Source organism: Cheilinus undulatus, linkage group 4 (assembly GCF_018320785.1).
Source record: "Cheilinus undulatus linkage group 4, ASM1832078v1, whole genome shotgun sequence".
NCBI lineage: Eukaryota > Metazoa > Chordata > Actinopteri > Labriformes > Labridae > Cheilinus > Cheilinus undulatus.
This window is the reverse complement of record NC_054868.1, coordinates 9,711,299-9,725,117: the sequence shown is the minus strand read 5'-3', so window position 1 is coordinate 9,725,117 and position 13,819 is coordinate 9,711,299. Positions and strand designations below refer to the sequence as shown.

The window sequence follows — 13,819 nt, the reverse complement described above, 5'->3', positions numbered from 1 at the left end:
GGGAGATTCATCAGTTTCAATGATGATTTTAGCTTTTCCTGATCAAGAAAGCAAGATTATCAAGATTAAACGATTATTGTGCTACATTGTTTTTCTTGTTTTGCCCATAAGTTTTGTCATGTGTGATAAATAAAACACACCTTCACATCACAGCATGTGCTTACCCCTCCCACCCAAACAGCTCTCTAATTTAATTGAGGAGCAGAAGGAGCCCCACCACACTCACAGGAAAGCTGATTGAAAGGAAGCTGTTGTTTAACAGAAAACTTGATTTTGAGGAGTTGTGCCTGGAACAATGCAGATGAATTTGAAGAATTTGTTCATTATTTTGAATGCCCCTCAAGGGTGACAGTTTCATTGAAAAATATCACGGGAACCTTCTTTTTAGTAGTTTTGATAATGAATTTGGATATCATCCCAGAGCAGAGGTCGCATTTACCAAAAATTCTCCATCTTTGACAGGATTTTTTAACCTCCTGAGACCTTAGCTTTTTTCCTTTATTGGGGATAAGCAGGAATTGATCATTTCAAGCTCAGTCTTGACATTAAAAAGGAATTAAATTTGACCAAAAATCATGTCCAATAACAACACAAATGCTCTAAAATTAACAAAAAAGAGCTGAAATTTCTGTGCAAAGTTCTTAAAGATATCTTTAAAATTTCGCATAAAAAGTAACACAGATTTTTTCAGATTTCATATTCCTCCAATATTTTATCATGGAGTCTAAATTTTATTATTAAAAAAAAACAATCTCTCAAAACAAATTCCCCAAAATATACAAATGTACAGTGCTTAGCAAATTTATTAGACCACCTGTCATATTTGTCTCAAAGACCATCCAGCATCATCAAGTGTTTTAATGCGGACTCTTTCATTTTCAGTGAGCTCTCCACATTTTACCATTTTGAACAGGAATGAGGGATTTCAAACTGAATTCACCCAAGTTAGAGCCGGCTCACTGGGCTTCTCTGAGGAGTCAGAAATTAATCAAGCATATCATTCAACCACTAAAACTAATTTTTCTGTCAGGCTTCCGTCAATCACAGAGGGTTGCATCTGCTGTTGTGGTGCAGCAGGTCAGCATGCTTCAAACTTTGTGCAGAGTGGTGAGCACGCTGCAAAAACTGTACACACAGTCTCGTAAATGGTCGCTTTAATTTCAGATCAACAAAAACGTTTGTTTTTATGAATTATTTTTCATTTTTGGGTGCTACAAAAAAGTCATCGGCAAACAGATGCTGAGCAATGATGCAGTGGTTTCATTTTGATACCCTGCCACCCGAAATGTATGGCAGGCATATTCGACTGCTGTCTTGTTAATGTATTTCTGTTAATCATTTAGGATACCCAGATAGCTTTTAGTCTCCCACTGACTTTCAATGATTTTTTTTCCTCCATCCCTAATTATTAACATAGAAGTTACATCAGCCTCAGGCTGTCCGCTATGGTGTAGAGGATTATGACAGCAACTTAACCACAGAAAAACAAACTTGTTATGGATTGAAAAGGAAATGAGGAAACAGTTAAGAGTTTTCCACTGAGTTGTTTTTGAGTTATTAAGGGAGGCATTAAAGAGTAGTGGTGGATTTATTTTATATCACTGTTGCTGGAGTGAGATGCTGATGTGGCATAAACATAGTGTGTTGAAAGGGACGATAAATCCTGCAGTTAATTGCAACTTAAAGCATTTATTGCACTAATTGTGGACCTTGATTAATCACAATTAAATTGATTAATCTTGACAGCCTTGTTTAAGCATTTTGAATTTGGGCACAAATACAGTTTAAAATCAATGTTTTCAATTTGTCAGTGTCATTATCAGTCAAAATAATAGTGATGAGGATGTTTGCCATAGTGGAGCAGCCATCCTGTCAGAGGTCTTACCCTTGGATTGTATGTTAGAATAGAAACGGCCAGTATGGTGTCATTCATTAGTGTTTGTCGTAGCTTGAGTCCTGAGGACAAAGTTATAGAGAAGTAGTGACTGACAGTTAATGGTAATTTATCAAATTAACACAAAAGCTGTTCGACTGTCAGTTGTTTTAACACAACCGACTGCTTCACTTCATTGGAGTGGCAATTCATCATTTACAAATAAGCCAAACTTGAAGACTGCCGCACTTTTAAATCTTTTTCACTTTAATGTTGACAAAAAAATCCCTGAATACACATCATGCTTTCATGGAGAAGACTTGAATGTAGGGACTGAGATTGTAACTTTATCAAAAAATGTTTTCTGAGAGAAGTTTGGGCCTTTTTCTTTTCTTTCTATTATTATTTTGTATTTTATTAAAAAGAATATTCTTGTTATTCATTCCAGGACTTTAAACTACAAAATGTGATAAACAGTGTATTGACAGAAACACCTGAGTTTTTGACTTCCTATTTCGTATATTCTTACAGGTGACTGGGATTGTCATTCTCTTGATCCTACAGTGTGGCATGTAAGTTTAAGCACCACCCAAAAGATTTACAACAGACTGTTATTTTGGCCTTAGAGTTGCTCATATAAATATGCATATCTTTTTTTTCTACATGTCTTGTTCCTTCTTCTGTTTTTAATCCATTTTTACACTGTCTCACAACTTTTCTGCAGCATCCAGTTACGTGGCAGCCGTCCAAGGAGGGTGACCACTTAATCGGACGAATCACACTCAGTAAGAGGTCAGCCATGCCCCGGGAGGCTGGCTCACTCCTCGGCCTAAAAGTAAGCAGGGAATCACTCACTGTATGTCAGACCTGGATCTCTCTTGGCTTTTAAATAACTTGTTTGTGTTTGTTTTGACTTTAGTGGCGTGAACTACATGGATGGTCAGTGTCTGTTGAGCCATTACTGAACCCAGCATGAACCTCACATTCTTTCCGTTATGGTTTCTCTCCTTGGTGTGCAGGTGGTAGGAGGGAAGATGACAGAGATGGGGAGACTCGGGGCCTTTATCACCAAAGTTAAGAAAGGCAGCCTGGCAGATGTCGTGGGACACCTACGAGCAGGTATGAGTCCAATATGACATCCTCTGCAGGAGCGACTAAACTTTCATCTAAACTTGGCTTGATTGAAAAGAAAGATTTTTAGCTCAGACTCATTGCTTACAGCACGGTTGATATATTTTCAAAAACTTTAGTTTTTTTTTTGGTCGACATAGAAAGTCACTTCTCTCTTTAAACTGGAGTAATATCTATTGACCTGAAGCACTAGACTGTTTCATATAACAATTTCATGGGACATATCTTACATTCATCTTGGAAACCTCCCATACTAAGTGTTTGGGAAGGGCAGGAGTTTTCAGATATTTCTCAGAAGGTGATTGGACAGATTGTCTGTCTCTCAACTTCATTCATTCCTTCTTTAAAAAAAATGAGTTAGCAGTCATGCCCGGAAAAGATGGGCCGATAGATGAGTTCTTAGAGTCATTCATCATAGTCTTCAATAAATGTGTAACACATTCTGGTTTCAGGCGATGAAGTGCTGCAGTGGAATGGGAAGTCTCTGCCTGGACTAACAAAGAAAGAAGTGTACAACATCATCCTTGAATCCAAGGCAGAACCTCAAGTGGAAATAGTTGTATCACGACCTATAGGGTAAGCCTAAAGTTGTTATTATTGGATATATTTTACTAAAGTGCATGAGTAATGGCTTTGATTTTTTTTCTGACAGAAGCTTTTGGTATGTCTCCTTCCTTTATCTAAAAGCTCTATCCACCGAATTATGTCCAAAAACTTCTTGAGAAAAGTGTATAGAGCATATCAGTAAGTAGAGTTGAATTGATGGGTGGAGCCCCTTCATGTCATGTCTCCCTGAAATCCTAAAATCCAAGAGAAAAATGTCCTCCTCTCTCCTATGACCCACCATCTTTAAGATGTAGATGTGTATTGAGAGACTGCTTGCTCTTCTTCCTCCACTCAACCTTTGGTTGACATGAGCCTTCAACTCATTCATTTTTAAAGATGAATGTACGCCTAGGGATGGAGATCGAAATCCCGGGTCTGTATTTTTCAAAAACCCAAAAATGTTTTAGCTTATCGATACTGCTATCGAGGCTCGCAGGCACTCTGATGTAACGCCATTATTTAGGCCCGTCGACTGAAATTCCACTCAAACACCAGCCAGTTGATTGATCATTGGGGTTATAAAAAAATGACAGAAAGAAGAAAGAAAAACTGAACGTTATCTCAGGATCCTTCTAATCACTGTCAGGTTCCTTATTGCACCCTCCTCATAGTAAAGATAAGCTAAAAATGTACATTTTTAGAGCATTTTTAATTATTTTAACATCATTCTGTTGTACTAAAATAATAGTTGATTCAGAATGACCTGCATGCACCTGACCATGTTTAAATGCTCTCTAACTATTTTAGATTAAATATAAATAATATGAGATCATTTTTTGTCTTATTTGTACTCTTACAGGACCACTTGTCAAGCCAATGCTATCTAATTTAAGAGCTTATACCATTATGACCACTGCTGTTCGTATGCTGGTCACATTACCTTTATAATTTTGATCTTTAAAACTTAGTCAGCTGTCTCTCTTTTCTGTGCTGGGACTTAATAAAACTAGATGCCTTGCTTTTCTATCTGGATCTATCTATTGGTCTATCTATCCGTCTGTCTATCAGTTTAATTCTCAACGGTTGTTTTGCTGAGTGGGGAAAATCAGTTGGAAACGTGAAGCGGTTGGTGGTGATCCGAGTGGGTGTTTGGCTTACGGTTTTACTGTCCCTGTAGTCACACATCCACTCTCCCAGCAGCTCGGGACGGGCAGGGAGGAGGGGGGCAACACTAGTTTGGTGTCCCTGGCTACAGGGGGCTGCCTTGCAAGAGCTGAAAATGAAGTTTTGGATTCAGTGGTGTGGAGCAGCATTTCTTAAAGCGTTACCCCGTCCACCAGAGCTACAAATAAATACACTCACCATTGTTGGTAAAAGAGGACGGGGAAAAGCTGAACATCTGGCACACCGAGTTTCACTTTTTAAAAAAGGCTCTACTCAGCTTATACTACTACTGTTAAAAATTCACTGTCATCATTTTGTCGATCCAACAAACATAGAAAAGTATGAATACAACTACCAATAAAAACTTGGATCGATAAGGAGTATCGATAAGAGTATCAATATCAATAAAAATGAACGATCTCCATCCCTATGTATGCCTCTCTTTACATTGGAAGTATCTTGATGTACAGTAGGTTTATCGACTTGGAAGTTGAGGAATTCTGACTCTGACTCTCTTTCCTTTTCTACAGAGACATCCCAAGAATCCCAGAGTCATCCCACCCACCTCTAGAATCTAGTAAGTTTTTAAATGAGCAACTTTATCTAATTCCAGATTTGTAAGACAAGGATTTTGCCTGCATTGGGAGGCCTCCTGAGTGTCCTGAGGGTGACAGAACCAAGCCATATCTCAGTGCTTCATGTCCAGTTTACACTCATGGGTCAGGCAAAGGCCTGGACACTAGATACTCAAAAGAGAGCTTCCTTACTGTCTATGGCTCTCAGAGGCAGTCCAAGTTCCCAATTTTCATTTAAGTTCCAATAATCATTCTTAGACTGTGCCCTTGGCTTACTTGCCTTGAGAGAGCCTGATAGAGTATTGACTCTAGCAGGAGTGATCCAAAGGTCACAGGAGCATGCAACCTCTGCACCTCTTTAAAGAGGCAATCCTTTGATGATTCTGAGTAACATTAATCATCAGATCAAAAGAGGGATCGGTGCAGTGTCAGCAGTTATGCAGATGTTATAGTGATCTGTAGAGGTTAAAACTAAGCTAAGTATAAAGACAAGGCTTTCGAATGACTAATTGATCTACTTTCCAGTCATTGTATATGGCCATACGTTTCTGGTAGCAGTAAAAGAAAGAGAGAGAGAGGCACTTTGTAGATTGTAAAAATGAGTGACTGGGAATGATTGTGGTCTGAAGACTTGCTGGGCTTGGCCTCAGTGATAGGGTTAGGAGATCAGACATCCAGAGGAAGCTTGGAGTAGACCTGCTGCTCTCTGCATTTAACTTAGTGGATCTGATCAGGATGCCTTCTGGGTGCCTTAATTTGGAGATATTACGGCAGGGCCAACTGACTGGAAACCATGGCACAGATCTGGGGGCAATTAAATATTGCATCATGCCTGGGAACACTTAAGGAAGTCCCCTAAGACGAGCTGGAAAAACAGCATGGATGTGTTGCATCTTGACCCTACCTGCCGTCACAGCAGCCTCAGATAACACCGAAAATGGATGGATGGTGGAACTGGATGGGAATTAAATGGTTTTATGATAACAAATGTTCTCTCCAACAGCTGGCTCCAGTTCCTTCGAGTCACAAAAGATGGACCGTCCTTCTATTTCGGTGATGTCCCCAACCAGCCCCGGAACCCTCCGAGACCTCCCTCTGGTACTTCCTGGACAGCTCTCTGTGAGTATCTGAAAAAGAGGGGACAGACAAAGGAGGTGCGTGTACTAATTTGGATTGGATGCAGGTTCATTGTCTTTATGCACTTTTACAGGTGAAATTGTGGTACGACAAAGTGGGTCATCAGTTGATCGTCAACGTCCTTCAAGCCATAGATCTGCCAACCCGTCCAGACGGACGACCTCGGAACCCCTATGTCAAAATGTACTTCCTCCCTGATAGGAGGTAATGAAGTGTTATTTGTTTCATGTATTAGGTTGGTTGTAGTCACGTGATCCAGGTGATGTGTGAATGCTGAATGTGGGGCAGGAAGTGGGGGGACAGCCGTAAGGAATGAATGGGAACAGAGAAAGTTAGAACCTTAAAGCTTTAAATGACCTGACTTTGAGGTGAGTGGTATGACTTTGAAACCTTGCAAAGCAGATTGATTCGCCCGTTTCTGTGTTTCTCACTGGCAAATCCATCTTGCAAAGCTCCCATGTGAACAGTTTGGGCCCAGCTAGAAAGTGACAGGACCAATAAGCGTCGAGGCACAGTACTTTTGCTCGCAGCGGAGTCCTGATATAAGCAAGCAGCAACAAGAGGCTGGTTTGAATTATGGCAGAAAACATTAGCGTGGATGCTGCTAAAGCACCGGTTTTATCAGAACTTAATGACATTTCTTCATTACAAGAAGAACAAAGAACAGCATTGATTTGTTTTCTTTTCAAAAATGGCAAAAGTCACGTACTGGCAGTCGACATGGTTCACGTTATGCAGCTCTCTGTGGAGTTTGCTTGTCCGTAGTGGCGCACCTTGGTTTGGGGCTACGACGTCACATGTTTGATTGCTCTGATTGGCTTGTAAAGATGTGACAGACAGAACGTTCATCCAATCACCCTCAGATTTTTTTTGAAAGGCTCTGCCCCTTCCCAGATACTGTCTATGAATGGTTTACCAGATGGTTGTGTGAAACAAATCCATCTGGCGTGCCAGGTTAGTGACTTCGGATTTCTCGTCTAAATCTGCTAAAAATCGCAAAGAGTACGTCTGGCTTAAAATCCAAAGAGTTTTCCAATAGGAGTCAATTAAGGATAACAGATGAAATAAACACGATTTTAAGAGAGAACATCAAAACATTTAAAGCCAACTTAAAAAATGTGTTTATATGCAGGAGAATTAATTTCCCTGACCCTCTGAACCATTTCTGCCTCTCTTCTAGTGATAAGAGTAAACGGCGGACCAAAACAGTGAAGAAGAGCGCTGAGCCCAAGTGGAACCAGACATTTTTATATTCCCACGTCCATCGGCGAGATTTCAGAGAACGAATGCTGGAGATCACTGTGTGGGACCAACCCAGAGTCCAGGAGGAGGAGAGTGAATTCCTGGGAGAGGTGAGAGCAACATGATATCCACTCAGTAGTTTCTTTATTTTCGTTGGAGCTCTTTGACCTGCTGCGTTAGTGGTTCCTCTGTGTATCTACATGTCTGACTCTTTTTTACTCAACCCTCTGACTCTTCCACGCTTTCCCCCTCATCTCGCTCAGATCCTGATCGAGTTGGAAACCGCCTTGCTGGACGATATTCCTCACTGGTATAAACTCCAGACACATGACGTGTCCTCTATACCTCTGCCCCAGCCTTCCCCGTACCTCCCACGCAGACATGTCCACGGAGACAGCCCAAGCAAGAAACTACAGAGTATGTGCTGCTATGTTAATGTATTTACAGGCTTTGTTGATATACATGTATATCAGGATTTAATCCCTGTTTCGTCTGATTATAGTGTGTATGATTGCGGTTTCTAACTCTTCCTTTATTCAGATTTTTCCTCTTTGTCTGACAACAGAACCTCTCAACCCTGTCCTGTATGTGTGTGTACTGTGTATGTGTGTATGCAGGGTCGCATCGCATCATTGATACAGAGTTTGATGATGGTTTGATGGTAGTGAATAAAGGTGGGTGGGGGGCATGGTTACTGAGTGTTACTTTGTATTAGCCTGTAGGCGTCCAGCACTGGGTGAGAGAGCTTTCTCTTTGCATCCCCCCTCCAAACATTTTGAGCCTCCTCAGGCACCTTTTTAATTAGTAATTGCTCTCAAATTGAAATAAATAATCCTTGCTTCATCAGCAAAAAACAGCACTACAAAGACATTGGCTATTCATCATAATGCTAGTGGACTGCACACACAGCCTCTGTAATGCTGCAGTTTAGCAGCATTCTGTACTTCACTGAGGCTGTAGTGAAGAGTTTCTCCTCCTCTGCTGGGCCGTAGAAACACTGAAGCACCGAGTGCATGTTAGACTTTAGAGCTACTGTTGTTCACTGCCATTCTCCTGCATGAGTCCTGCTTCAGAGAGGACACTGAACATGCACAGAATAAGCAAAAACAAGCTCACAACTGCTTTGTTGTTAGGCTGTTCCTGCTTTGGCCTTCCTCTCCTGTCAGATTAATATTAACCTTTTATTTATGTGTTTTAAATTCATGACATTTTGGCTCACACTGGTGTTCAAAAAAGTCAAAAGAGTGTGTATTTTAAAATGGTTTGAGAAAATATTTAATAGAAACAATACTTTGCTTGTTCACAGTGCTGAGCCCAGACAGTGATCCTTCTCTCTACTAGCCTTTGTTACATGTTTAACTTACCCGATCCATTAAATAGATGAAAAACTAATCAAAGGATATTTGTAGATGAATAGTTTCAAAGTACCAGAAAGCGTAACTTAATTATTCCAACAATAATAACAATAAAAGAACACCCAAACAAGGGCGTCTGTATTCTGAAAACACATCTATTATGGGCTTAATGTGAATGCATCAAAATAATAGAATTCATACAGGTTCTATGTGTTATTCTGATGCATTCTTTGCACAACCTTGGTTCTGAAATTAGTTTAGTTGATGTCAGCGCTGGGTAATGTTGCTTTTCAGAGTAAATTGTTCAGTAACAATATTACTACCACTGAAAAGTAACTTCCAGCAGTGACCTTCTGTGGCTTACCCTCAATTTGAAGGGTGTCAAGACAAGAGTCAAGTCAGCAGTCTTCTACATGATGGTTGTGTGTACTGAACCAGGGTGAGAGAATGACAGCTCAGGAAACCTTTGCAAATTGGACTTTACACAGTATTATAAGATTCTGAGATAGATTTTTGATATTTGTGAACTGTATGCTGTAATCATCAAGATTAAAAAAAAAAGTCATGTAATGTTTGCCGCTATATGTCATGAATCTAGAATATATGGAAACTCAACTTCATGAGGTAAATCATGGGAAAAAATTAACTTCAACATGATATTCTAACCTTTTAAGATACGCCTGAATATTTAGCAGACTTCAGCTGGTTGCTTACAGGCATGAAGGACAAGAGCAAGATCTGTATCATAGTGTAAGGGCCACTGTCTCTCTTCAGTGCAGAGGCTGTGCAACCTCTGCTGGGAATGTGCAGCTCTATCATGTATGTATTTGTATCAACTTTTGTGAATATAACCAGGAGGTCTTTTGTGAAGGTTCATCTGATGAAATTAGTATTTCAAATTAAAATATTAACTTAAGTGGATATGCAGATCCTCCCATAAACCGATCCTCCCGCTCTTATGAATTAGCATTTAGATATGCAGACAACTGAGAGAATGTCACTGGTTTTAAATCTGACAGAGTCATTGCAGAAACAGTCTGTTACTCTGGCTAGTTAACATGACCAGCTAACATGTTTGCTAGCTGCTCATTTTCCTGTAAAACATCCTGATGTGATGTTCTACAATCTGAAAGAGAATGGCATCTGTATTAGTAGATGGTAGAATAACACTGGTACACATAACTGGTGGATTCTTCTCAAAGGACACAACACTAATGTTTGATTGTGTGTGTCTGTGTGTCTCTATCCATGCTTGTGTGTTGTTTCCATGAATCAACAAACATTTTTGTATGAATGTGTGAATGGTTGCCTTCTGTTGTTGCTGTGTGTGTTTTCTGGACGTGTGTGAATGTGTAGGTTCAGAGCGTAACTCCAGGGACAGAGAGCGCGGCAGTACGTTGGCTGTTCCTGAGCAGCAGCGGCCTGTCCAGCACCGCTCTCGCTCCGTGTCGCCTCACAGAGAAGACTCCTGCAGGGCTCGCTCACGGCCTGCACACGTCCCCATGCAGAGGTCAGCATCACCTGTTCAATCACTTCTTAAAAACTCTAAGGACTGTTTTTGTTTTGTTTTTTGGATTAACAATATCAGTCATTTTGAACATGTATACAAGATGAAAGGAAAGACAAAATGTACATTAGAAAATCTAAAAAAACAAAAAACGAAAAGAGGTTCTAATATTCAAGAAGAAAAAATAAGGGGTAAAGGACAAAACAAAGAAAGAAATTTCTGAAAATTTTAATGTCAAAAATTAGATGACAAATGTTGCAGTATGGTCCTTAAAGGGAACAAATCATCAATGAACAAAGAGACTGGCCAAAAAAGGCAGTCATAATACTTTATTTCACTCTATTTTGCTGTTGTGATTTTTCTTTTCTTATTTTCAAAAAAACAAGATATTTCTATGTAAGTTAACAGGATAAATCAGACAAGATCTCAAGAATCCAACCAGAATGTACTCCTTGTCCAGCAAAACTGATTAAAACAAAATACATGGATACGTCTGCCTAGGGCTTCTTCACATTCTACATGTTTGCCATAATTTTTTTGCGCCCATGTTTACGACCTTCGGGAAAGGGGGTACTGTTGAACATTGGTTCCCCCCTGAAATCTCTGGGACCCCCTTGGGGGGCAACAGGGATTTCAGAGGGGTGCAAGGCTCTCTCTGCTTTGACATTGTCAAAACAAGGTTTACTCATACTAACTTAAATCATGATAAAACACTAATGAATAGTTCATACAAAAGTCTCTAGGTGAGAAAACTTTTGTGTGGGGCTATGTTGTTTGGATTTGACCAATACAAACTGTTAAATGTGACATATTTCACATTCATCTGGGAAACCTCAAACACAAAACGTTTGGGAAGGGCAGGCCCTCAAAAAATCCATAGAAGATGATTCTGTCTGTCACAGGTCAAAATGAGGTAGTAGGCATGCCTAGCTCTTAGCTCAACATGCTGGCACTGCCATAGTTTATGAACAATGGAGTTTTTTTGCGGGTAAAACTTAGGCCTAGGCCAGTCGGAAGAAGTAAAGTAAACATCTTCTCTGCCAAGAAAAGCTTTCAGTGTGGTCTTTGTGCTTGTTTTCACAAAGAAATGTTGCCCAGTTCTGATAAAACTGCGGCTATACTAATGCTACATCCAAGCTAATCACTACACTGGTGGCAGCCATTGTTTATACCAGCTTACGCTACAACTAACCCCTCTCACAAATAATCTCAGGTTGGGTGAAGAGCAAAAACATCTTTTCATTATGAAAAGCTTTTAGTGCTCTTCTTGCTCTTAATTTCATTAATAAATGTCACCCAGTTCTGATAAAAGTGCTGCTTTGCAATGGTAACATATGAGCTGAACGCTACACTGGTGGCGGCCATTGCTATCGGCTTCCAGTACAACTAAACCCTGCCTGTAGCTACACCTCATTCTTCACAAATGAGGCTGATTGGTCACGTCCATTATCAGACATAGCACAAACATTTCCGACTGGAGCTTTGTCAGATGACAGACATGGAGTCTGGACAATCCATCTGCCTTACAATGTTAATCTAGAAATAACCATTAACTCACGTTTTATTCACCTGTTTTGTCAGGAGTCTAGATGAGATCCACCAGAACCGCAACCACTCCCCATCCCCCTCCCGCTACCACGATGCACACCTGGAGCACCAGCGCTCCGGTGACTCAGACTACGAGTACTCCGAGGACAGGTAAACTTGTTCTTGAACCTGTGGGGATCAACAGTTTGGGACAGAGTTAGGAAGTGTATTCTAGTAAAATCATGTACCCAGTGATAGATAAAATGTACAACTAATGATAAAAAATGCTTTAAGAACGAGCTGGCACATACTGAAAGCAATGATGGTTGAAAGCAGCCTGATCATCATCATGCAGATGTGTTTCAAAATGCATTGATTTAGCATTTAAAGGTGAGGTTTGTGATTCCTGATACTGAGAAAAGCAGGCAAACAAATTCACTACTGTCATCTGTGGTTCTTCGAAAGCCCCATCTTCCAAAATTGATTAATGAGCTTTTACAAAAAGAGGCTGGATGACAGGTCAACATTAGCAGGTATGCTACATGAGAAGCGCTTGTTATCACGGTGTAAATCAGTTTCTGAGCAGTGGGAATGTGAGGGAGGAAGAGCAGCTGATGGATTCAGTGCTAAACAAGCCTGTTGATTTGGTGCCCTGGCTGCTGGGTTATCAAATGGTGTGGCAAGGCACACTGGTGTTCTGGAATTTGTACAACCATGCATCATCACTGCAGCTATTCATCAACTGAAGTTATTATAACACGTTTCAAAGAGGCAATTTGTAATGGATAAGGAATGGTGTGAATTGAGATTTTTGCTTGATTTTAGGTGTGCCTTGGGCAAAACAGTTTGAAAACCACTCATCTGTAGGGGAAAAACTACAGCAACAAGGCAGCTATACCTTTTTTTTGGGGCCCACACAGAATGGATTACAGGCCAGCTTCACTTCTGCCTTACCTGTCAAAAATATTTGACTGCGCAGTCTTGAACAAGGCCTCTGAGTTCATTCACCAGTGTTAATTTTGGCACTATTTTTTAATTTTAGTCTTAGTTTTAGTCTTTTGATGAAATGTCTTTTAGTTTTAGTCCCATTTTAGTCATTTGTACCCTTTTTAGTTTTAGTCTAGTTTTAGTCGATGAAAAGTCCTCACATTTTAGTCTTTACTTTTAGTTCAATCATTTATTTTCTTTCCTGTTTCTGGTACCAAATCATGCTAGTGTGTTCTCTGCTACAGTTTTATTGTTTTTTGGCAGATTTATCTACAGTGCAGAAATATTACGGATTTTGAATGTCTGACGAAAACTACATTACATTTTAGTGTAGTTTTAGTTATCTTGATTAAACTAAACTCACTTTTTGTCAGTTTTAGCCATCACAAAACTATTTTTGTTAGTCTTAGTCTAGTTTTTGTCATGGAAAAAAATCCTGTGAAAGAATAGTTTTAGTCATAGTTTTGGTCGACGAAATGAACACTGTCACGCACAATAACAACCTGTTTGATCAGTATGGCTTTAGGCAGGCCACTCTTCTGAAACTCTTCTGAAAGTGCCTCCTGTGGTAATGGAATCAATGCAATGGGCTAGACCAGCTTGTTAGTCTTCACTTCTGTCAAACAATCTGGCTTCAGAATACGGTTCTCAGATGCCCCCTTTGCAGACCACTACTGTGAGACACCACCTTAGAACAGAAACACAAGCTAAAACTTTCAAAATAAAATCAGGTTAAACTTCTAGTTAGGTTTAAAGCAAGGGGCAGGATTCCAGA

At 40.0% G+C, this 13,819-nt stretch overlaps 1 protein-coding gene across 10 annotated transcripts in view; it reads left to right on the top strand.

Annotated features, from left to right (window-relative positions):
• Nucleotides 1–13,819, top strand: part of rims1b (regulating synaptic membrane exocytosis 1b) — a 136,097-nt gene that overhangs the window by 84,781 nt on the left and 37,497 nt on the right. For 9 of the 10 annotated variants that reach the window (XM_041784911.1, XM_041784906.1, XM_041784904.1 and 6 more), the window contains 12 exons: nucleotides 2,405–2,445; nucleotides 2,598–2,708; nucleotides 2,893–2,992; nucleotides 3,457–3,580; nucleotides 5,245–5,291; nucleotides 6,293–6,408; nucleotides 6,500–6,630; nucleotides 7,607–7,778; nucleotides 7,932–8,085; nucleotides 8,286–8,342; nucleotides 10,380–10,533; nucleotides 12,112–12,228. In XM_041784911.1, the coding sequence (XP_041640845.1) occupies nucleotides 2,405–2,445; nucleotides 2,598–2,708; nucleotides 2,893–2,992; nucleotides 3,457–3,580; nucleotides 5,245–5,291; nucleotides 6,293–6,408; nucleotides 6,500–6,630; nucleotides 7,607–7,778; nucleotides 7,932–8,085; nucleotides 8,286–8,342; nucleotides 10,380–10,533; nucleotides 12,112–12,228 (1,324 nt within the window). The remainder of the gene's footprint in view (nucleotides 1–2,404; nucleotides 2,446–2,597; nucleotides 2,709–2,892; nucleotides 2,993–3,456; nucleotides 3,581–5,244; nucleotides 5,292–6,292; nucleotides 6,409–6,499; nucleotides 6,631–7,606; nucleotides 7,779–7,931; nucleotides 8,086–8,285; nucleotides 8,343–10,379; nucleotides 10,534–12,111; nucleotides 12,229–13,819) is intronic. The other variant, XM_041784905.1, reaches the window with a different exon arrangement.